The 27,765-nt window shown below is 25.1% G+C and overlaps 1 protein-coding gene across 1 annotated transcript in view; it reads right to left on the bottom strand.

The window, feature by feature from the left end:
• Positions 1 to 27,460, bottom strand: part of LOC126910361 (extracellular serine/threonine protein CG31145) — a 36,115-nt gene extending 8,655 nt beyond the window's left edge. The window contains exons 1-2 of the mRNA XM_050692868.1: positions 27,186 to 27,460; positions 8,010 to 9,002 (exon numbers count right to left, since the gene is read on the bottom strand). Coding sequence (XP_050548825.1) covers positions 8,010 to 8,449 — 440 coding nt within the window. The 5' untranslated portion in view covers positions 8,450 to 9,002; positions 27,186 to 27,460. The remainder of the gene's footprint in view (positions 1 to 8,009; positions 9,003 to 27,185) is intronic.
• Positions 27,461 to 27,765: the final 305 nt, after the last annotated feature.

Here is a 27,765-nt window from a genome sequence, read left to right as displayed (position 1 = left end):
TTTATAACAATTTGGATATTGTTGTTGATTTGTTAAGCTATAGAAAGTATACTTTAGGTCATTATGTGGTCGGATAGTATTCAAATTACTACTGTACTGTCGAATTCGTTATTTAATCTTATAGAAGCGATCAAATCGTCGGACCGTGGATGAGCCCATACTTCCTAATAATCGATCCATAAACAACCAAAGACCAATCTTTTCATTTCATAGAAAACTCAAAGCATTAAGAAAAAATATTTCACGAAATATTCTATTGTAGTATATACTAGACTTAAAATAAATTTTAAATAAACAGTAACTACTGCATAAATTAAAACAACATTTTTCAATCGACCTACCTTATAAATACTTAAAAAAATGATTATTTTTATATACAAATAAGTTCAATAGGAAAATCAGAAGCTACCTTTGTCCAAATGGAAGACTTGTTCTTTATTATAGGAAAACCGAAGTACATTATATTCGTTATAAAGTTAAAACAGAAAAAACATTTATATTTTAAACTTTTTTGCTTTTAAACAATTTTCAAAAAAGAATATGGTTTTAAAGATTTACGTTTGAGCTTCACTTTAATAATCTGTCCAAGACCTCGCAATTTACAGAAGTGTGCATCAAGCTACATACCTCAGAAAAAATACATCCATAAAATGTACTATCTGTTTAAAACAGTCATACATATATTTTATATGTATAAGAATTTAAGCCGTAGTTCCAATCAAGGAACTATCATCATAAAGAATATGACATGGAAACTTAAAAATGATTTTTATTATTGTGTATTTGTAAAAATTACATTGATAAATCATATTTAGTCAAACAAACACTCACATGTCATTTAATACAGTTTGTTCGAATAAAAAATAAAAATAATTGACTCGGATAGAAAAATCAAAAGTAATTGATATTGTTAACTACTGATATCTGGTAGCTAATAAGCATAATTAAATGTAAATGGTATTTATTAATTATGGTATAACAACATGCATGTTTTTATCATAATGTAAAAACTTAATACACAATACAATTTAAATACGCAAAGAACAGATTTATTGAAATTGTATAAAGCATATACAAAAAAAATTTTGGTGTTACAATTTACGATTTCATATTTTATTTTTTCAACTTTATATTACTATAACTCTTTGAAAAATATATAAATCAATACAAATTTTTGTTTCTAAATAAATTATATATATACCTTATATTCGACATACTTTTTTTTAACAATCGTACCATTTTCCTTTATACGGGGGGTTTAAATTTTTAAAAATAAGAGTTAAAAGTAGAACTTTTTTAACTTAAATTTTGAAAATGTTCCGAAAATACTACGAGCTTTAAATATATGTCAAATTAAAGCTTATGATAAACATTATAAGTTTGAAAAAAAATTTGTCCCGATAGCTTTTCTTCTAAGGAAAAATTGCTATCGAATTTATCGAAAAATGTAATTTTTATGCAAAAATCACTGTTTTACATGAAATATTTTAATACTTAAAACTGCCATAACTTTATGAAAAATTAAGAATTAAAAAATTTTTTTTTAATATTGTAACCTTAATATTCTTTAATTTGATATAATTTTTTTGAAAATTAGACCCTTTATCTGCCCACAGGGAGAGATTCAAAATAGCAACTTCTGCACAAAAATTTAACTTTATCAAATCAATTTTTAAAAATTTTCTAGAAATATTGACATTTTTATTTTATCTTAAATTAAAGATTATGTAATATACTATAAAAAAAAACGAGGTACAGTGAACATGGTTATCATATTCAAAATATGCTATTTTTGTGTTAAAATATTGGGATTTGTATTTTAATTTATTTTGATATACCTTAAAATGGGTTACACGGGTTTTCATAAATATTATATAATACTAATTGACATTAAGTTAAACTTATTTAATTTCTTTATTCTTTTAAACCGAAAAAATTAATTTTAATTCTTTTTGAGTTAGAATTTTGCTTTGAATAATTTACCAATTTCTTAAAATTAAACACTATCTACAGATTTGCATCGAAGCGTTTCTTATGATAGTGATTTTAATCACTGTCAAATTAAATCTATACTGGACCCAACAATGCCACACTAATACTGTGTCGCGATTCCACTGTGCTACTGTTTTTTAACTAATCATAATAAATATTTCAAAATTTATTGAAGACTGTTAATTTATTATCAATATTAAATTAAATATTATTAAAATATACAACTTTTAAAAATCTAGATTATAATTTTAGAATGATCAGACTCACGCTAACCAAGTGTTTAAAAAACAAGGGCGACATTTGTGGATAATCACTTTTTTCCAAAACTTACGATTTGAGCAAATTTTGTACAAAAACGGGCAAATAGATTGGTGTCATAAACCTATGAACTAAGATTTAAAAACAGTATAGATTAATGGTCAACACAGACCTGTAAACATTGTATACAAAAAAATGGAAACATTTTATTTTATGAGCTAATTAAAATATTTTTCCCTGTAAAAAATAATTTCGAAATATTAATCAGTGGCGGCTCGTGGCTTGGACGACGAGACGATCGTACCCCTTATTAAAATTAATTAAAGAATAAAATTTATTGTATATTCTTAATTCTACATTTTTATTAAAAATGCAAATTTTTAAATAGTAAAATAGTTATAATACATTTGTCGTGTGCGAACATTAAAGTTGTTTCTCTCAGTATACGCATGCGCATACGAACAGTGTTGGGACAATCGGCAGCGTCGTCCCGAGCAATATGCAAAAACGTATACCATTAGCGAGGCGTTATAATCGTGTGGGTTGGATTCAGGTCCAATCTTATGAACGGGTTTTGGATGACCGGCAGGGTAGTCCATACGGTAAAATATTAGTATGTTACTACATTGGGTAATTTATTTTTAGATTTAACTGCTTGTCGTTATAATAGTATAATCGCTATAATTGTAATTTTCATTTCTATTTTCTACTGCGACCTTTAAAATAATAAAATATGTATTTTATTATATTTAATTTGACAATTTTTTATGACTAGCGGTATTATATTTTAAGTCGCACCACCACTACCAGAAACCACGAGCCGCCACTGATATTAATGCATATAATTTTGATAAATTTCTGGGAGCTAAGCCTCCTAGTTCCCCTTCATCCTATTTCTNCGGGCTAAGCCTCCTAGTTCCTTCATCCTATTTCTATGATCGCAAAATTAAATTATTTTTTAACAAACTTAAAAATCATATTGGAAACTTTATAATTATTCANGGAGCTAAGCCTCCTAGTTCCCCTTCATCCTATTTCTATGATCGCAAAATTAAATTATTTTTTAACAAACTTAAAAATCATATTGGAAACTTTATAATTATTCATAGTCAGTACTAAGAAAATCGGACGTGTAAAGTGTTTAAGACACACCAGTTTCATACCTTCATACATTGGACGTTGGGCCCACTTTTTTTGAAATTAAATTGAAGGTAAAGGATGGGAGTACTATCAACACACAAGTCCCAACTTAAAAGTTGCGGCACTGTTTATATTATACTGATTTTGTCAGAAATAAAGACCAATTGAAATTCTAGAACATTTTTTTTTTTTTTGCTAACGAAATAATCATCAAAACCACGTCAATAAACTAAGGGGTCATAAAATATATTTTTTACTCAAACAACTTTAACGTAAATTAAACTTGATTTTAATCTTATTTAATAAAAATTTGTCATTGTGAAATCATAAAAATTGAAAGAAGTTAATAAACTCATATGCATACAAATATCCTGGCCTCAAAAATCATGTTCATAAGTAAATCCATCAATTTTAGGGTCTACACAGAATGATACTCCTGGCGCCGTCATTATTATGTATTGTATTACAATAATAAATATTAACCGTGAATTATTGTTAAATAAAAACAATTCTATAAGCAAATTTAAGAATATTAATACAAAAAATGATACCAATAACTCTTCTAACTTCATAAACATATAAAAACTAACACAACATTTATTTTCACTGTAAAGTTTATCTTTTACAAACGTTCATTTTCAATAATACATCAGTATTTCTTATCAAAAATTATTTTTCCTCTAACATTTTTTTGTTTTCACAGTCATACGACAACTTGTTTAGTTCCCCTAATATATATACGTGTGTGTATCTTAGTCCGAAAACCAATGTCTGCTTAACCGATAAATCTTGTTTGACATTACGCCAGGAGATAATACCTAAGAAACCCAATGCAGCCAGCGCACATACACGTTACAATAATTATTGTTCTGTATTCAGTAGAGAAGATGACGGTCATTAGTATTCAACCTACGGATGGTATGATTTTTTCAGTTTCTTATATTGTTATATTAACATTGATGCACATAAACCGTGTTACTGAAATATAAGATGTATCCAATGATACGATCGGATCGGCAATAAACAACACAAAACAATTTGTCTCAAATGCTCGCCCGCAGTCTGTGTGAATTATGACCGCAGTCCAATAACACGTTGACTCTAATAAACACACATGGGACTCGTAAGATTCATTGAACGACATCACATGTAAGATTAAACTCTATGGGTCGGTTACTAAGTGCTTATTTAATATAATATTGTTATATCACACACACACAAAAATTTAAAGTTTACTAGGCAAAGTTTTTTTTTTATAATTAAGTAAAAGTTAATCGCTTGGCTTAGAATCGAGATTATACCATACTATTCGTTAACACACAATAGTCACGTGATCAAAGAATTAAAAACAAACGGTTACAGCTGAATAAACTTAAAAATGTTAACTTTTTAATGAATTTTTAAGTCTAAGAAAAATGTTTTATGATTTACACATTTACAAAAGAAAAATTACTCAATAATATACTGACCACGTTTTAAGGGATTTGAATTTTATAAAAACTGTTTGCTAACCTTTTGATGGACCTCACACCTTGTACGTTTGGTTAAGTGTTTACTTCTTTTTTAAGCGATTTAAGTGTCCATATGGCGGTAGTATTCAGCCGTATAGACTGTCACGTATGACATGTTTGTTTTCGGAGGGTAAAAAGTTGCGTTATAAATAAAATTTTCCTACTTGTTTATTTACAAAAATAAAAGAAGTTATATAAGAATTTCTCTAGTTCCGTTATGTTTATGAAAGTTTCTAAAATTTTCATGTAGTTACATGAAACTAATAAATTTTATGCATAAAAACAAAATAACAAAAGAGTGCCTTGTTATATTTGATCAATTGTGCCATTTATTTCGTTTAGATATAATTATATACAGTGACACTTGTGTTAACTTACGTTAGTAATTTAACCTTAAAAGCAGTTAAATAGCCTATTCGCTGTATTGTTTGAAAACTAATCCACTAATCTCACTGAAGTAGAAAAATATAGGCTATTAACCAATTGACCTAATTGAATGACATTGATGTGTTATAGCTGTGATACAATTCTAACATGCTCACAGTGAATTACATGATTTTAAATTATTAAATCATTGAACCTCTAGGATTTATTGTATAACTAATAATGAATTATCCCACAATTAACTATTAATGTAACTTAATTAATATATATATATATATATATGTATATGTACTTTTTTTTTTTGAAAAGTGAACGCTTAATATATATAAAACCACACAAGCAACATTACTAGAAATATTTTACAAAAAAATAAATAAAACTTTGTCTTTTAAATAGCTCTATAATTAATAAAAAATAACTTAGGGGTTGAAAATTTATAATTAGCTTCAGCAATGAGTAATAAAAGATAATTGCTAAAAAAAAATGTAAATTATATTAAAATAAATGGTTGTTTTAGCCAGTTAAATTTAAATTTCAGACTACTGTGCGTGAACAGTAGAGCAGAGTCAAACTTATGGAAAAGTATGTTTGCACTTATGGAAATTCTTAACGATCTATTATTACATGCAATTCATCAAGAAATATTTTAACTAATAAAACTAATTAAATACCTATGCCGCACAAATAACATAAATTCAATTCCAAATGATTAATTAATTAAATATACATATGTTCCAAAATATTTTCTATAACTTAACTTTCATCAAACTCTTTTTTGAAATACTTTTGCTGTTTTGAACTTTTTAGCGCATTTAATTAAGAAAATAAATAATGAAGACTAATATTTAAAAAGAAAAAAATTTATTGGAGTTATAAAATTATTTATGAAATAAAATAATAATAATCAATTTTGATTATATTTTATAAAAATTATAGGCAAGCTCAAATTGTTAATCATATGAGTTACATAATTTTTTACGGCATTTCTTGTAACTAAGCATAAATATTATTTCTGTAAAATTATTTCCAAGAACAATTCACTTTTATAAGAACTCACACAATCTTACAAAATACATCTAATACATCAATAGAATACTTTAAAAAAATATATTAAAAGGTCTAGGATAAACATAAGTATTAGTATTATAATTTCTAAATCCAAAGAAAAGAACGTTTCTACAAAAACAAGTTATATAAGATCAGATTGATATTTAAAGTTCTTTATGACGTATCTATTAAGGTGTGATATAGTGGATATCAATACTAAACTTTACATTTACAACTCAAAGAATGGCAGCACAAAAAATGTTTGTTTTATTTTTCTGACACAAATAAAGAAAAACTAAAGTGATTTTTTTCATCACCTATAAATACAATACAATATTTTATTTGATATTATCCGTTAAACCACTTGTCATTTTATAGTATTAATAATAAATAATACTATTAAAATATTTAACAAATTTATTTTATACAGTTATAAGCTGGAATTTTTATTCGTACATAATTATCAAATCTACCTAATTTTTTTATTTTTAGTTGACTTCTGAATATATTAAGTAAAAAAATTCTAATAATGAATAATACCCCCGATTTTTTTTTAATTATAATCCAGAAGCTATTTATTATTCGCCCAATAATGTAAAGTTATTTTATATTATTATATTTTCGCCAGCCAAAATTTTTTTTAACCTTACAAATCTATTTGACAATTTTTAGATCATACATTTTTATTTACATATTCTCTTGAACTTGAAGTAAGTTATTTAAATAAAATAATTAGATCATAATGCTAAAAGTAATTAATAACATCTTTAATTTTTATGCATGATAAATAAATATATCAAATAAAAATTCATGTTTATAGCTCAAATAAAAAACTAGGCTCTAAATGCACTATATTGCACTTTACACTTTAGATAAAATAGAGTAAAACGTATGCAAATAAGTTATGAGCAACTAAACTTAATCATACTTATTAATGTCAAGTCATTAATAAGTAATCGTAGTTCTAATCAATCGCTTGTCTTAAAAGTAATTAAATTTATATAATTGTAAATAAATACATACTATAAATATAATCATTTTTTTAAAACTAAATTTACCAACTGGTTGTATCTATTCGCCATAAGCACAAGATAACCTAATTGATTATTGAATGATAATATCTTAATTAAGTATATGTTAAAGGACAAATTATTATTATTATTATTTTTTTTTTTTTGAGGAACTAACATTTTTGTATTATAATACAAAGTGAAATATTATTCATCGATAGTAATTCCTTTCAAGTCTTCACATGTGTTTCCTAAGTATATTGACTTTCTTTTACCCTTTTTCTATATCACGCTTTTAAAATTAACTAAAATTTTATCGCCATTTTAACAAAATGAAAACTTTATGTAATGGTTTACACACTCTTAAAAAGAATACAATTCTGATATTTATCAGTAGTTCTTATTGAGAATTTTAATTTTTGATTTGTATAAAAAAAATTAAATAATATTCTTTTGTAGAGTAACTAAAGCACACAATAAACTATTAATTGTGCTTACGTAACAATGTATAACTGCTATTTTATAGATTTCATTAAATCCCTTCATAAAAATTTGGAAATTATATACTTATTAAACCTAAAGCAGAATATATTTTTACAAACTAGGTTTTTAAATCTTCAAGGAGGATTTTAGTAAACTATTCGACTTGAAATTTGTTAATTCTTACTTGGGTCTTAAATCAAAGAGACTGGCTACATTATGATTTGCCACTGTATTCGAGTCGTCAACAACTATGTCGACCATTTCTGTCCAATCATCAACGTGTCCCTTGTACGGCTTATTGTACTTGAGATAATGGACAATGTCATCGAAGCGGTCATTGGCATATTCGTCTGCAGGTTCCACATTCGGGAGTTTCTTGGCGGTATTAGTGTGGTGCGGACTAGGGTGCAAAGGTGGTTGGACACTTTTGCCGAGTGGCTGTTGCAACGGTTCCCGGACGAACTGATCGGAACGGCCGTGCGAGCCTATACCGCCACTACTACGGTACGCTTCATTATTAAAGGAGCGCCTCTCGTTCTCGTTTTGTAAGTCCACAACGATCAACACGGTAACCAGTGCTAGTGACAGGCAAAAGCCGATCGCGATCCGATCACGGAGTTTCATAGTTATGCGCGCGCGACGCCGAACGCATCGAACCTGCTAGGCACGGCGCTAAAAAACCGGCGGCTGAGGCAGAAGCAACGGCGGCTGCGATGTGCCTTTTACCGCGCCCCGCCACAGACGCGCACACATGTGTTTGCACAATTGTTCGGAGCTTTAATTTGTCCACAATTTTTATTTTTTTGCCACGTTCGAACGCTGAACGATGTCCTTTACGCACTGGTTGCAGGTAACGGCCTATCTACACGTTACACGTCTACGCGTTCAAATTAAATACGCGCGAGTTATCATCGGCTTGCGGCCGCACTCGTGTTAAAGGTCCGCCGCAGCCAATGACGACGTTGCGCCGACGTCGCCGCCTTCGCCGTTGTTATTGTTGCTGCTGCTGCTGCTACTTCTGTCGTTATCGTGCTGACCTTTGTTCGTTGATGGTCCCACCGCGTCATGACCGCAAACAGCTGCAGTAGTAAAAATAAGTTGCTCTCCGACGTTCGCCTTACCGGTTACACGGTATCCAAAACATGGTCATCCAGTTTCGGCACGTTCCAAAACTGTCCTAAAAATACATGTTTTAAAAATGAAAATTTATTTATCTTCAGCGATTATTAAAATTTCATTAAATGATTTTTAAATTTCTTTAACTATTGTATGTCTTAAGATACATAATAATTTGTAATTACAGATCTGTAATTGCAGGTGATAGATAAAAAATTAAGGTTTTCGAATCGATCCTATCATAAATGTTGTTAGCCCTCAACCAATCTGGTACAAATAGACAAAACTTTAAAATAAAAAATCACAGTTAAAACCCATCTAAAAACATTTTTTATTCAACGTGATGATAGTTACTTTACGTAATTAGTTTACGTTAATAAGTTTGAAAATGAATAAAAATATTCAATTATTTGTAGTTTCATAATGATAATTCGATAGTGTTTGTAAACAACTCACTTAGTAAACTAATGAATTATTTACTAATTTATCTAATATGAATTTAGAAAAAAAAATGTTAAATGCCATTATGATAATTATTTTAAGTAGAAGGAAGTCAAAAAAATATATTCTTTCAGTAGGAACTTTAGTACCTGTGTATGTACAAAAAATTATCTTTATTAAAAACATTACATTCTTATAACTAGTGAAGTGTTACTACACCTGGACTAATAGAAAAAATCGACTTTTTTTCATCAATTAAAAAGAATTGTTATTTTTGTTATATTTTAGCTAAATTTATATTTTTTGAAAGAATGAAATATAAATATAGGATATCAACTAAAGGTAAATTTGAGAGGTAAAATTATAATTAACATATTCTTAAACTAGTGGCGTAGCCACTGGTAATGTAAAATTCAAAATATGAATAGATTAGAGATTTTTCTGACTTTACCATTAAAGATATAACTACCATTAAGATATAACTACATTCCATAAATGATAACATCATTGTTTTTTTAAATAATACTTAACATTTTTATATTCTATTGTCTAAAAACATTTTCAGTAAAATAATCTTAGGATGTTAATGATTTTTACATCAAATCCAAATTCTTATTGATGTTAATAAATGTATACGATCAAATTCAATAGTTAAGTCTGTAATCACAATTAACACAATAGTTCTAATTTTGTATCATTATGAACAGTTATCAAATTTGCAGTCATCTGTGAATAGTTTTGCGATTGAAGTCCAAACACAGAGTAACTGTAGAGTAAATTGCCTTGAAGTGACGTCACGTACAGTCAGTAAAAATAAAGAAAATACTTTTACAGTTATTGACATCTAACATCAACAATAGATACTATTCAGGAGCAATCTAAAAAAGGAGTTATGAGAGACTTACACTTCCAACAGTATATTGGAAAAATGTATAAAAGTCCCACTGAAAATGTTCATCATCTTTTTTTTTTCAAAAATCTTATCACTCTCATTATTACAACCTATAACTGATATAAGCACTTATAAAGTACCATAAGCAGAACTTAATATATATTTTTAGTATTTTGACACTCATTTTTTATAAGCTCATTGAGACCAACCATTAAATGTCATTTTTTATCATAGACGTGTGTAAAGGGGCAGCAGGGTGTTTTTGGTTGTTCAGACTGCTCTAATTTTATTTATTTGGTCTGCTAACATTTGGTACTCAATAGGAATAATAATAATTTAGTTATAATTTTAATGAGGATTATCATACTTTTAAGTACAAAAATTTCAGACTGATTTTATAAAATGTGTTTTTAAGAGTAAATACTCTACATTCCCCTTAAATCTACCTTTAAGTATAAACTGTTTAGAATAGTCATGAGTCGGTACATGTTTTTGCTACTCCTGACTTGAATCTCGGTACACGCCTATAATTTTAATATATTTACCAAGATTTCTGTTAAAAATTTCTAAAAATAATTAACGAATAGCAAAAAATCATCTTGATGCTTTACTTTTCATTAATGAACAGTTAATATTTTAAAGCGCAAAAAAAATATTTGTGGAATTGAATGTGATTTAACGTACATAAAAAAGTTGACCGATTACTGATACGCTACAATGTTTTCAGTAACGGACTAAATTTGATTAACAAGAGAAATCTAGGACGACTAACAATGATCGGATGGTCGCAAATACTAATACTGAATTACGTTAAAATCACTTCTCTATCGAACCAATATTAACGGCCCCAGTAGTATTTTAATAACATTATCATATTAATACGCCACCCTAAACAAAGATCATAGCCCATATATGCAACAATTAAGTAGCCATGTATTTAATATTTCACTAAAACTATAAAAGAAATATGAAATAATTTTTTATCAGAATATTTAAATAACATTAAGTTTTCAAATATCATAAAAGTTGTCTTTTAAACAAGTACTTAATGTATTTTTTAGTTAAAATATGACCATAAAACATACATCTTGAAGGAAGAGGACAAAATCAATTTTCCATTAAAAAAAAGTAATAGGGATAAATTTTTATTAAGTCATTGAGTACTAAATGAATCAATGACAATACATAACGAAGAGTTGTGAATTGCATTTATGTAAACCAGCAACTATATTTTTTCAAAAGTAATCAATCCCGTATTTAATTTAACGTTATAATACATTTTAAAAGAAACAAAATTCATCTGTATATAATTTTTTTTTTAACGCTTTATAAGCCCATTTAGGGTCATAGCGACCTCCCCCAAAAGAAGAAGTTTTTAAAACCATTTAAACTCCGGGACGGTAGTTAGTTCATCACCGGAGAGAGGGATAGCGACTCCAATTACCAAACTGATCTCTCGTTCGGCAGATGAAGCCACCCTTTGTACAATTAATATGGATATAATTACATTCATATAAAATGATTTATCAATATTAGATCTTTAAAACTGTAGCAACCTAATTTTTACAGATCAACATTACTATTAAACACAGGCTAATTAAATGTGACTAATGATCTGAAACCACAATTCGAACAGAATCTGTTCTAGTAAATTATTACGTCGCTGTTAACAATATAAATTTCAACGTTTACAAAAGAAATAAAACAAAATAATATTAATTAAATTTGTCATATACTGCTTAATCCTATCAGTATTAACCTGAAAACAGCTATAGTATTAATATAATAAGATAAAATAAATTTTTTATTGCTCTTTAAAATTTCTTTATAAAAAAAAAAATAAAACTCCGATCGCAACCGGTAAATTTAGTGTAATTAAATAGTTAATATTGTGATTTTACTGTATCCATAAATATTATTTAAGAGCCTAAGTAGATCAACTACGACTCTCTATAGACTCTTATAGTACTACATTGTTTTGATTTTTATGATCGGGTTTTCATTTTGTGAAAAATAAATTTATGAATAATATTACTATTAATGGTTATAGGAAATAAGCGTGACACACGCTATGACACAATGATACCAAGAGTCAACGGATATTTTTTAAAAGTCAATCAAAATAATATTACGCTTAATATGAATGAATTACAATGAATAAAAAAGGAAAGTAATAGTTAGTAACGTCCAATTTTAGACGTTCGATATTATTTATTGTTGCTCTAATTTCACACGAGATAACGACAATTCCAATAAGACTTATTTATTACATACAACAAAAATATTAGAGTTGGATGTACATTTAAATTAAAAACAAATAAATTTTAAGTTATTTAAAAAAAATCGACAAGTAGTCTGCTAATATTTTATTTTTCAACATAAATATAGTAATGAAGAATTAATTTTAATAGAGTAATTACTAAGTAATTTAATAAATACTTTATAAAGTATTTTCTGTAATAAATTATAGTACTGTATTTTCTGTAATATATTATAATAATTCTATCATTAAAATATATATATATATATATTTCTAAAACTTTTTAAACTAATTAATTAATTTTTTTTTTTGAGTAATACAAAATATTTATATTTTATTTTGGCTTATACTCTATCTTTTTAAAAAAAAATTGTTGATATATGAAGATGTTGTGATGTAATGTTAAATTTATTTTAGTAACTAATATTTTAATATCAGTCATACAGTAACTGTTTAGCTTTATTAATATATTAATTTGGTAAAAAAAATGTGTTAGTGTTTGTGTTATTATGCTTATACAATTTTATTTCTCAGGTATTTTTTATAAATTTTATCAGATAGATTATTTGTAATAAGAGTTCAATACAAATTATTTTTAGCATATAATTTAAACATTTTACTTTTATTAATGTTTAATAGTATAAGAAATCTCGTTAAAATTAATTATTTAAATGGAGGAATGTACTACAAGAATAATAATGTATTCAGTACCATATGATTTAAATTTCCCAATAAATATCAATAAAAGTGTTATCTTTTTAAAGGGTAATCTTGTTAAAAGTATGTTAAGTAAAACAATTAACACTGCTTTAGAATTTCAAAATTTTTCTAAATAGTAAAACATTTTCTTAATTATTGTAAATTAAACAAAAATAAGGGTGCACAAATGGAGTTTCCAAAACGAATATTTTGGCCCGGATATTTAAAATATTCGGTTGAAAAAAATGTATAATAAATTTCATAAATATTTATTTTTATACTTCATATTTGAAAACACTTTATACAACTGTATTTTGTAAATTATTTCAATTTCCATAATCCCATGTAAAATTTGAATAAAATTTACTATTAATAATAGTCTATGTCTAAACATTTACCTATTACATAGAAATATAATTAGCATTAAGCATAATTAAAAAAAACTAAATATGATTTATTAATAAAAAAACTTTATTAAGTATCTAAAAAACAGTTATGAACATCATAATATTTCAAACAAAAATGTTCAAATCACACTTTAGTGTAATTTAATGATTGAGAAAGCCAATAACTTTGATTATATTAATAATCTCTGTATTTAATTACGTAAATTTAATCCGTCAAAATTAAATATAATCAACATAATCTTATGTTAAAAAATATTATATGTATTTTTAATACATAGCTGATATAATTAAGAACAACATAAACTACTAAAGGAGATATTAAAAATGTATAAAATATATTTTATTATATACTATAACTTTAAGTATAAAAAAAAATTAATTAATTTTTGTTTTAAATTATTATTTGGTTATAAGATGTAGTTTTTTATTATTTATGATAATTAAAAATTTGTTATTATCAGTTTAAGCGAAACCCAACGATTATCATCAAATAATCTTATCAATTGGAATGAACGAAGGCCCTGTTTTTTTAAATTTATTGTTTTGACTCATGATAAATAAATATCAAATCTTTTATCTTCTATCTATCAAATCCAAATTCAGTGATGGGCACTTATTCATTCAAGCATAAATAATTTTAATAGAAACAGTTACATTCTTAAACTAGCATATAGCATGTAAATATTTTTTTTTCTTCTATCCTTTTCTCAATTCATATTTTAATGTTTGTTATCATAAAATTAAACACAAAAATTCAAATTTTCATAAGCTTTAAAATGCTACAAATAATTTACAACTGTACATTAATAAAATAATTTTTAACCAAATTTTTTATTAAAATTTACTCTACAAAATAACTCTATCTTGCAAACTTTTACTGAATTTTCCGTAAATTATAAATTTGTTTAATACATTACAAAAATAGATATATTATGTAACTTGTATAGTCTAGAGTATAAAATTGGTTTAAAAAAAAAAATTAACGTAAAATATTAATTTTATCAAAAGTTTTCGAATATATCTTATCTTCCTGGCTTTAATTTAAAAATTAAAAAATATCTAACCTAAAAGCCATAAAAATTATTAAAAATCGTGGTTACGTATTTCGAGAACAATATTACCACTATCAACAGATACAATTTTTATTAACTGTTTTTCTAACAAAATTAAAAATTAATTGAATTTTTGAATGATATTTATATATTAATTTTTTGTTCCTAGAAGTTATTGACCTAAGATAATATTTATAATTCTAAAGTTTCATTAGCATCAATTAGAACGTACTTAAATTACATGTACCGACAACAAACTCATATTCCTTATTGTTAATAGCTGTAATGGATAATATAATGAGAGCTTTTCAAAGAATGGAATGATTTATATAATAATTAATTGTTTAAGTAATCAAAGAATTACTCAAAAGATCGCCCGACTGAATATAGTTATTTCAAACACAATTTGAGTGGTTTGTGCTTTCAGTAACTAGTAAGTTTATATTTAGTGTAAGATGTGAAGGTCTTTTAACTCATTATTATAGAATGTTTAGCTGAATATATAGTAATTTATTATATTATTATTATAATTATTTAAATACACATTCAGTCCGTGCATCTTTTGTCCGTACAAGCATTTAGAGTCGTGCCCAGCATATATAATTTTTAAGTATTTACAGTCAAGGTATAATAGTTTACCATCTTATATGTATACGCATTTAAAAATATAACCTACAATAAAAACGAGACCATCACTGTTGTTTATATATAATAATTTGAAGAAAAATGAAATCGTTGAGAGCGGCTCTTATCGTTCATTTTTTAAAAGTAAGAGTTTTCAGAAGTCTTCGTAGACTGAATTGCAATTATATATTTCTGCAAACTTTACCAATCAAATTGATACAAGAGTGTTCAGTTTCGTTTTTCGTAGAAAACATCTCTTTACTGCGAAAACAGTTATTTATTATTATTGATATTTTAGATAATTTCTACTGAACATATACAATAATAACTCGATAATATTTAAACAATGCTTCGGTATAGAATTTCCTCGTAAACAAAGATGAGAATAGTTATCACGAGTACATTTTACAGTCAATATTGAAAAATACGTGATAATAAATTTTGTATACTCATTATTCAATATTAGTTCTATAACACCAATGATACTTAAACCCTCAAATCAAAAGAACGAAAGTAAAGAATTGTGTTTATTTTATCAATTTCTATAATAAATTATATTTTTATTTGATTATATTTAATTTAGATTATGCATTATATTCGTATGATGCATACAAATATCAAATTATATTTGTGCATGTCAAATTGATCACTATTTGGGTTTGTATTCTATTTTAAAGCTTTAATACAATTTACAAAAATAAAATGAAATCTAATTCCAGTAAAACCATTTCAAAATCAAAGAATCTCTTAAGGTGTTAACAAAAGTTAATACTGTTTTCTCTATAAAAATAAACCAACATTAATGTTTCAAATAAAGTAAATTGAGTTAAATTGAACCAATTGATCTTATTTTGGCGTCGTTATACAATACCACTATTGATTTTTGACTACTGAGTAGGTAATAGCGTATTTTGAAGAAATATGTATTTTCAATCTACATTAAACATTGGAAAACAAATAACACATGTAATTAAAACGATTTGTATTAATATCTAGAATATAAACAGCCTTGTGAGTACTAATTGAATAAAAAATATGAGTTAATAATTCAATAAGTATAAGGTAATCAAATTAATTGGGAAACTTAAGTTAATTTTTTTCCCACTAAAAATATATGTAGGTTTTTCCATCTTCTCTGGCACAAGCAATAGCTTTAAGAGAGGACGTTAAACACGATTAAATAATAATAATAATAAGTATAATAATTTTTATATAACAATACATATAATTTTATTAAATTTCTGAGAAGGCTGAATTGTAAACTAAAAGGTCTAAACCCTCGGCCTCCTTTACTACGCCCATAAATAATACTAATAAGTAATAAAATAAGATGTTTACTAAATATCTTTAATTCAAATTTAAACAATAGACTGTTATGAATAATTAGGCATCAATAAAGAAGTATTTGCATTTTGTAATATTTTAAACCAAAATACCTTGAAATTATTTACGAAATGTCTGTAATTTACATATCAATAACTTCAAATAAATGAATTGTTTACAAAATTTTGCTAAATACTATTGTAATTATGTAGCCACTCGAACCATCATCAAATCGGTCACTGATTGATGGCACTAATTTTACAATATTTTTAGCTTGAATCATAAATGTTACATTAGTTTACGGCATAATTCCACAGTAAAAAAAATGTATTAATTTTTTAAATTTTATACATGCAACATTGTGTTAATTTTCAAATATTGTTGTTTGTTGACGCAAAACGGCAATACTTGTGATTTAATTGTTAAAAAGTGAGTGGCTTGGATAAATTTTAATCTCTCGGTTTGAATTTGGTTCTTATTACTCTGTTTGTCAATCATTAATATACAGTCTGTGAAGAATTATTGGTACTAAAATTCTAACAATATATTAAGTAGTTTCGGGTATTTGGTTGTCGATTAAAAGTCGAATACCTCGCGTTCTTTTTAGATTTAGCCGGTACTCGCTTTAAAAGCATTTTTTTACACTGTTTTTACTTGGTATGGTGTTTGTACATATATTAACTACCTAGACACATCTTTAATATTATGTATTACATTTTCAGTGTCACTTTCTAAAAAATCTATATCTAACTCTTAAGCTTACCTTAAATTTTTTATTTTATTTTATTAATTTTCAATTGAATTTTAAATAACAACCAAGCATTTAGTCATCTTATAATAATGTTATAAATTAACGTTTAATTAACCTATAATGTAATTATTTTCTTAACTTTTGTTACTATTTTGATAAAAAATTATTCTTTATTAATTATTAAAAATATTATATTTTAATTTGACTAATGTAAATGTACAATTATTTTTTTTATTTAAACATACATTCATCATTAGAGAAAGACTCAAGGTAAATTTTTTTTCAAATTTTTATTACTACATTTGGTATTTTTGCAAGACCACTCATATTATCAATGAAATAGTCAAAAGCAATAACTGTACTTTAAAGATAATTTATTATTTTATAAAAAGTGTTTTTTTTATTATATAGCATATATGTATATATGCTATATAATTTTTAAATAACAAAATATTATTTTGATAATCCTTAAATAATTATAACAAATTGGGTTTGCTGACAACATCCAACAAATACCTAATAATTAGATTAATATGGGATTACTAAATATTCTATCAATTAGATTCAAGAATTAATTAAAGTCTTTAAAATTTCTATGGTATAACCAATGTATAGTTATACGATTTTTTTTTACCTCAGTTTAATGTAATATCAAGTTCCGCCTGTAATAAAATACTTATTGTTATTGTTATAATTTCTCTTTTTCATATTTTTTTAGTGGAAGATAACACATAATACACCTTGAAATGACCGAGGAACGTACGTTTCTCGTTCATTTCAAATTTTTCATTTTTCCTTTTATTCAATAAAACGTTTTACTGAATAAAATGAAAAATGAAAAATTCGTTTATATTGTCCGGTGATCCGACGAATTAATTGTTAGTTAATAAATAGATGTATTTTCATTTTTTAAAAGTTATATTAGTTATATCTTATAAATTTTAATAATTAATTACTATCAGAAATCAACTAGAATGATTACTTTCATTTTTTTTTATCAATCCAATTAGTTTTTCTTTTTTATTTAAACACTCAGTAACGTTTCACAATGCAATCATTGTACAATGAATTATACTTCATAAAACGTTAAAAAGAATCACTTCAAAGCTGTATTTTTAAATATTTATGAGTTTATCAATGTTACATATATATAGTTACCTCAACTTGAGTTTCAGACTTGATTAAGCTTAGTAATTAAAATATGGCTAGAGTTAAAATAAATTTATCATAACCTTTTTTACCTGACATTAGATCATAAAACTTAAATCAAAAATTTAAAAAACGTTAAAATTTAATTTTAATGAAATAACGAGATTAATTTAAATATACTAATAAAATGTATTCCTATAATTATTGACTACGACATAATTAGAGGTCAAGCCCTTCAGTCTTGCCAGATTGGTCTATGAACATCAAAAAAAAAAAATAAGAAAAATAAGTAGGTTTCGTTTTCAAACAAAGACAATCCATTATATTACTTAAAACTTAAAAAGTAATATACATTTATAGTTATATATATTTAAAGTTATATTTTGCAGTAGGAATTGTATTTTTGTGTACATTGCAAATAAAAGCCTTCATCAATAAAATATATTATCGCAAAATTAAGATAATAACTCTTAAAACGTTAGAAGTCGACGAGGCATACGTTGATGTTCGCTGATTGACATTACAAATAATAGTTCAACAAACGAACTAAACGTACAAATTTTGTTGATAAAACTAGATAATTTTTATACAATTTTCACATAGTATAATTTAACTAGTTGGGCCTATTCGACATAGATTGCATAATTTACCGTGTTATCTTCTAACACATCTGAATTACCATTAACAAATAATAACAAATTAAACGCTTGATTCGTTTCGCGACCAACAAACAATACCTTGGACTATCGATTACTTAGAATGTACAGAAATCTGACAAATTTGTCGATATGTGTACAAGATACCGTATATTTTCGGCCAATTCTGTCGGATAATGTATCTCTTGAATGTGTATATACAATTCGTTATCCCATGAAGGTTATACATGCCGTCACAAATTTCCCGTCTAGCCGCATAAATAATGCTGGTCATAGTGAATTTCGCAAGTCCATACAGGATTTTCTTTATAATATGAGGTTTTTTCTTTCAATTTACAAAAAAAATAATAGTTATAATAATAATAACCTGTTCGCGACGTCCGATTCTTAAGAGTTGATATAATTTCTACTAGTTACTACTAAAGTTTTACACTTAATATTCAATAGTTAATGCTGAAGCACTTATTTAAATACAGTTAGTGCAATGGATATTGACACGTATTATATGCAAAAATTGTATAGCTTCTTTTACATAAAATTATTTTTATTATAAGTAATATCTTATAGAAAGAACATTGAAGACAGAACTCAAAAAGAAAAAAAAATGCAGTACATTAAATTAAAAAAAATATCCTTTATATACTGGGAAATAGAGAAATATTACTATGAATATACGAATCCAAAAAAAATGTCTTGAAATGTCAAATTTAAAACTGAAAAATATTTAAAAAGTTAAAATCAGGGGAATAAGTATATCTCAACAGAATTTAAAAACCTTTAAGGTTGTTATTATGTCATAAATATACTAATCAACTGATTGAATCTACAAAGCTATTATGATTAATGTTCTAATCTATATAAGTAATGAAGTGATATTAATAAAATATTGCGTGCATTAAAAGAAAAATTATTGTTATCATTGAATTCACCAAAATGAAAAATGATCGAACATCCGTTTGAACATTGTTTACGGACTTTTCATACGTACTAAACAGGCGAGTCCTAAGCGACAGAACAAAACGCCCATCACCATTACACTAAACCATGAACCGTTTTTCCGACTGCAAAAAAAAATTCCCTCATAAGATAATATTATTTTATAAAGTAATAAATTTAAAATTTTACATATTTGAAAATTTTTTAAATATTATTGAAACATTGTTATCGCGTTTATGTCTATAAGTCATAATTAACTTTAAAAATATGCAACTCTGTCTCCATAAGCATACGATCACTTTACGGCCACCAAAGTATAATTATATAACACAATATATTTAATATATCTACAGTGCGGATTCTATTTAAAGTTTAAATGAAACTCAACATTTTTTTTTTTATTTATAAAAATAAAATAAAATGCATATAATGTGTATACTATTTTCAAATTAAAACAATACTGTTAAATAAAAAAATATATACACTATTCGATTTTGATATACATATCAAATACGAATACAAAACACTGAATAATTTGTTGATATAATATAAAAAGTTAATACTAAAATTTTCAAAGTACTTCCAAGATTTCTTTTTTTTGTAAACTGTTATATAGTTATAAAAATAAATAAAGATTTATCTGAACACATTATTCTATTTTTTTTAATAAATGAAGTGTCAGTTCTAGGATCAGAGAAGGCGACTTTAAATAGTTCTTAATTGCAATAACAAACGAAGCAGTTAAACGCAAATAAAATGACATCTACTACAAAGATCACCTATTTGGAACACCAGTAATGCAATTTTATATTAATAACAATAATGGGCCTTACTATTATATGCTGCTTTAATAGTTACTGTTGCATAAAGACATATAATTGCATATTGACCGATATATCAGTTAGGAGAATCAATCAACATTTTCAAATAATTGGTTGATCAAACGTGAAAAATGTATTATTAGATGTATGATCTATCAAATAACTAACAATAAAATTTAATTAATTTAATTTAATTAATAGACAAAGAATGCAATAAATTTGTCATCTATGTTAATAAATTATAATTTTATATTTGTTAAAAAATTTAAATATAATAAATGTCTTTTAAACAAGATAATATGAAATATATATAAAATTTGTTTTTGACCTACGAAAATATAACATATCAATAAGATAACACTTTTATTTTGTAATATTGAGCAGTTTTTTAATTTTCGTATTTTTATAGATAAAAATATACAACACAATAAAATTAATACTTTCTTAGCATCGCATCAAAAATAAAATGTTTAATTTAAACTTTTAATAAAATCAAATGTCGCAATTGCTGTTTTTTGTAGATACAAATAATGAAATAGATGAAAAAATTTTTTAATAATGTCAACTTTCTTTAATAATCTTCAATTGTCAAATGGTTTTTTTTTTTAATAGCGAGTACGTAAACTATGTAAAGAATAAATACCTTCAATGTTCAATATTTTTTTAAAGAATTCAAATATATATAAATGAAAAATATTTCTATCTTCTTGTTCAATTTTAATAAAAATTTACAGTTTATATGAATACAGTTATTTTAACTGATTTATTGTATACAGCATGATTCTTTTATCATGAACTGCTTAATTGAAAATAATAATAATGTTGATCATTTTAAATTGGTTTATGTTGCACATTTTTCTTAATATATCAGTCATGAAGTACTTTTTATTATTATAACTTATACATTAAATGGGTGCTATCTTAATTTTTCTAATGGAAACAAATATAATTAACTAAGATTTTTCAGATGATTATCTAAATAAGAAATCAACTATTAAACACATTATTTCATAAGATATTAGATTTTTCTATTTATATGGAAGTAGTGAGTCCCAAGAATATCCAGTGATAAAAATTAACAGCACCAGCACCTAATCTCCAGTCATAGCTTAAAATTATTAGTAATTTCTAAAATACTCTGTAAATTTTGTTTTAGACCAATCATTTTCTTTTATAAGATCGATATTTAAATTCCTTAATTTTAGAAATTAAAAAAATTATCTCAAAATTACACTACCAAAAAAATGGCATTTTCAAAATCTTTTTCTGAATTTAAAATTGCTATAACTTTCTTTTTTAAACATTGATCCCAATGAAATTTAAAAAAAATATTTAAAGGCAATAAACTTTCATTTAGTACACTTTTTCGTCAATAATTCATAAAATCTAAGTACAGAGGAGATTTAAAGAATATTTTTGCAGTTTATTTTAACTCGATTTTTGAATGATCCGGGAGATTTTACAACTTCTAAAGTATATCAAAATAAAACTTTTGAAGTACACTACAATATAAGAAAAACATTCCATGGCTGTTCTTTTATGAGAAATCGGCCGACAAATTAGTAATTTTTTACAATTTAACACTAAAAATTACAGATATTCAAATTATTATGAAATTTAAAATATATGCATCTACTTGTTTTTATTACCTAAAATTAATTGTTAATTTAAAAAAATCTTAGGTTTGAATTGAATATGAATTTTACATATACAGAGTATCTCAGAACTAACTTATAATGCTTATCATACTTGATACTACAATTATAATTTTTTTTTTTTTAAATTATTGCCTTCTTAGATTTTGTTTAAAGCATATAATTTTATTATTTGTTACTAATAATAATTTTTTATTGCTTTTCAAAATTTTTAAATTTTTCAAAAAGTTTGAAAGTTTATTAAAATGAACATTTTCTTAATGATTTATTTTAACATATTAATTAGTAAAAAAACATTAAAAATTAAAATGAAACAGTAAATTATATAACAAATAGTATCCCATTCATTGATAAGATTAAAACTGATTGACGACAATTTTAAAAATTTTTAATTAAAAAATAAATTTAAAAGTCTTTACGTTTAGGTAGTTTGTTTCTGAATTAGGCCCTTATATCTGGGGACCTCGATACCGCCCCTTAGCCATCCTTAATTCGGACCTGCAAACAACCCACTTAACACTAAAATGAGTATATTTTGTATCAAGTATAAATAGTCAAAGCATCATCGGGTCAAATCAAAATATCTTCAGTCATACCAAGTGAATATTTATTCAATAAAATTTCATCTATTTCACTTGTATTTCTTTCATAAATAATTATTAAAATTATCTCCACTATTTTAATAAAATGTAATGTACAATTATATTAACTAATTAAATGACATAACAATATAAATATAAATACATATTGCACAAATATAAAGTTTTTGTGTTAACAAAAAAAAAATAAATAAAAAAAGATTTATTACCAACACTTTTTAATTTTAAAAACTTTTCTTTTAGTAAGTCACATACGTTTACATATAAAACTATGATCAACTAAATATTTTTCTCTTCGAAAAATTTAGTGGTCCAGTACTTCCCAAAGGCGCATTATATTCAAATTAAAAATGAAGTCACGTTATTTAAATTTATTGTTCTTATATTATGAGATAGCAAATTCGTCCTTGCGGCGAATTTTTCTTTATTTTTTTAATTAATAGTGCCATTGTTTTTCCAACTCAAATAAACTGTTCTATTCTATTTTAAATACATAGACTAGTTATTAAATATTAGAAAATACTATTTAACTTTTAACTAGCACAAGAAAGATTTTGATTAATAATTATCTCTAATCGCCTAGAGTTAGACATTTTTATTACAGGAGTGACTTATAATTTTATGAATGGATTTTTGTTTTTATTTGTAAATACTTTTGTGGCTAGAGCTTACAACTTCTATAATTTGCATATTTCAAATTTTAAGTACTATATTTTGCTTATTTTATGTTTTTTGAGCTATTTTTGTACCGTAATAGAGAATATTATTCGTGAAGTTAAAACATATAAATTTTATTTTTTTTACAACTATTGTAATAAAAAAAATTTTGGATGTAAGGAAAATGTAAAGTTTTCTACTCCTTTTGTTTTAAAGGTCACTAATTTAAATTTTATGTCAGCTTTCAAATTTATCTTAATTTTGAAGTACAGAAAGTCAAAATTTTTAAATAGAGTCAAAACAAATTCTGTTCATAATACAAAATTATTTTACTCATTTTTTAATTAAGCCTTCCAAAAGAATATATTTATATACAGAGTGATCGAAATCTGGTAAGATAATAATTTTCTTAGAAATTATGGAAAATTTTTTATTTTTACAATGAGAAAATTATTAGGTTAAAAAACTAAAACAAAATATACTTAAATTATTATTTTATCCCTTTAGGATAAAAATCCTGTAAGTAATTTTCTTAAATAGGCATCTTTCTTTTTAACTGACAATATGATAGAAAAAAAAAATTGTAAATCAATCTTATTCTTATAATTTGTTTTATTTGATAAATCCTTGCGTTTTAAGATTGTTTAAATATTTGGATTTCAAGAAAAATGTATTAATGAAATGATTTTATCAACAAATTTATTACAGTAATTATCAAGAAAAAATGTCCACATCATTTAATTAACTATATTCATTATCTTAGTCAATAAAAATCGGTTTATATGACAGCTTAAAATGAATACTACAGTATTTAAACCAGTCAAATAATAAAATTTTGGTCTAAAATCCACTTAACTTTAACTTGTAACATATTCATGGTTCAAACGGTTCATCGAATGCGGCAATATTCATCGTCCCAGTTTTAACAAAAATTGATACTATACTTATTCTTTCTTAATTATTTAATAAGAAAAATGTATTCTTTAATTATAATTGTATTCTTCGAAATTCTAAATAAATTTCAAACAAATTTAGATTAACTTGTAACAAAAATAAGAAAAATTTGAACACATTTTTTTTTTTAATTATTTGAATATACAATGAATCAAATAATAGATAATTTATATTTCATGAAATGTCTAGATTACATTTTTTACCTGTATTCTAAGATAAAAGCTAACAGAATAATCCTTAATATATTATAAGACATTTTTGTTTATTCTAATATAATATAAACCATTTGTTAGTAATATAAAATTTAGGGGTATAAAATTTTCTCAAAATCTTTTGAACTGATCGACTAAATTTGTTTGGTGTTTATTAGGTCTTAAGTACGAAAAAAGTAAACGCAATATTATTATATAAAGAATAAAATTTTACCGTTATCAAAGAAAGAAAATTATGTTTCATCCTCTGACCAATACGCTTTGGTTATACAACGATTTCTATTTTAGTTATTATATTTTTATAATATTCTTTTCATTAAATCATTATTTAGCACAACATACATCAGGTATAGTCGACATTGTCCTCGCTGAACTGTAATACGAACACGTATGAATTCCATAACTAAAATACAAATTCTCTTGATCGTTTCCACTTTTTGTTCTGTTTGCCGCCGAGGAATTATTATTCTTTGTTGCATTAAAATTTATTTTGAAAATCTACTGAATAAGAAAAATAAATAGCCTCCAGAGTTTTATGATTCAATTATCATGATGTTTTATCTTGCAAGTAGTATTATTTACACCTAAAATCATATAAAAAAAAATGTCCAACTAGACATTTTAACGTGTTAGCAACACTGATCTGTTCAATCATTGTGAGCCCCTATATATAGTATAAATATCATCATAATAATATTGTCCTAGATTATGAACGGGAAGATATGAATTTTCGTTCATCATTCCTTCCGGCCGTTCGCTTTTTGCCTACACGTAGTATAAATAGCCTGAAATGACTTGACAAAAACAATATTCGTCTCACTTTTGTCACTCTTATAATATTTTTCTGATTAAAAACAATTTTGATTTTGATTTAAACAAATTTAACTCAATTTAACTAAAAATTGAATACTATATTCATGTTTACCTGACAATAAATATTTATATGTAACTACTCTTATTATATATTGACTTAGTACTAAGTACTTGCAGACTTAGCAAAAATGTCCATAAGTTTATGCCTTATCAGCGTTTTAATGTAATACAACTTGCCAATATAAAATAAATTGGCATCTTAAAAGTTATCTTAAACATAAGCACACTTACAATTGGACTAGGTTTTACCACCACAACGATTTCTAAAGAATTATTTCAGAGTACAATTATTATACCAAATATTTTAACTTTAACTCGAAGTTAGATAAATTTAAGAATATTTATTAAGAATTAAAACATTTTCAGATATTTTATTAATGGTTACGCTGTGTATCGATGGAGCTAAAATTTAAATTCTAGTAAGATTTTATATTCTAATAAGAATTATTGTTAACTGATGATTCTGTTATATATAAATATATTACCCAAATAGTTATTAAAAATAAATTGACAATTGGTAAAATTCATGTTCACAAAAAAATGGTTAACGTAACAATGATGCATACTTTTCTATGGTATGGCAAGTGTATTTACTTAGTAAAAAAAAAAAAAATAAGATTACAATGATGAACTTACTTATAAGACTTACTTCGATAATCAAGAATTTAAAAAATATGGATAATTGATACAAAATTAAACCTCGGAAGTATTTATATATTAACATGCATATACTTATTTTAAACGACTTAATTTTTCGACTAAAACATAATCAAGTGACAACCAAAAATATGTACATCTTTCCTGTATTTTTGTAAAATACTGAATAAATTATTATTATACTAAGTATTTCATAAAGAAAATTAATCGTTTAAAATATGTAAGTTACTATACATTACATTGTAATCATAATCTCATTACAGATATGCTTCTATCTGTAATACACATGTAATTTAAATAATTAATAACTGAAAATGATTTTATGTTCTTTAGTATTAAGTACTGGTAACTTCAACTGAATGCCACATATGTTTCATAAACAATTAACTTCGTGTATATATAATAATACAAATATTATATGATAAGATAAAATTGTATAATTTACAATGTGATAACAATAAACGCGGGCGGCTGCTTTGAAAAAACATATGCCTAAATTATAATTTGGCCTAGTTCGATATTCACTTGGAATTTCAGAGTAAATAAATAAAGTTAAATTTAATATTAATAACAATGCAATAATATGTAAACTCTAAGTTAATTTAAATAATTATTTAGAATTTTACCTTTTATGTGTTTCATCCAAACGAAGTTCATGAACTCAGAGTCACAATCATACACTATCACTTTTTCAAATATATTCGCAACCCTAACACAGATGATTTACAGAAACAACGAAGAGATATTGAAAAATAAACTTTTAGTCTAATTTAAAATTCGAATGAAATATTTTTTTTACTTGATCAACTAATAAAAGTTGTAAGATCATCTTGTGCGCTAGGGATAGAAATAAACGGCAGTCACCTGTACGCATAAGCGCGCCACTATCTTGAACGGTTTGTGATAGGCAACTGCCGCCGTTTGATCGCGTGTTCTGGCGGCCCGTCCTACCTAAGTGGTTTGATCGGGAAGGGAAACATCACTGTCGACAATCGTCATATCTGCTATAAGGAAATGAAGTCATACAAAAGAACAAAAGACGCATGATTTGAACATTTTCAAAAAATAATATAGATTTTATTGTTATTTGTATTAGTTTACTGGAGACATATATTTTTCATGCATTTAAAAGATATACTTTTACTTTTAAACAATCTGATTGTTGCAATACAAAATCCGATCTGACGTCTTATTACTTCTGTATGT

The sequence above is a fragment of the Daktulosphaira vitifoliae genome, unplaced genomic scaffold (genome assembly GCF_025091365.1).
Source record: "Daktulosphaira vitifoliae isolate Bord-2020 unplaced genomic scaffold, ASM2509136v1 Scaffold_1, whole genome shotgun sequence".
In the NCBI taxonomy this organism is placed as follows: domain Eukaryota; kingdom Metazoa; phylum Arthropoda; class Insecta; order Hemiptera; family Phylloxeridae; genus Daktulosphaira; species Daktulosphaira vitifoliae.
Note: the sequence above shows the minus strand (reverse complement) of the source record. Positions and strands in the feature narration are given on the sequence as shown.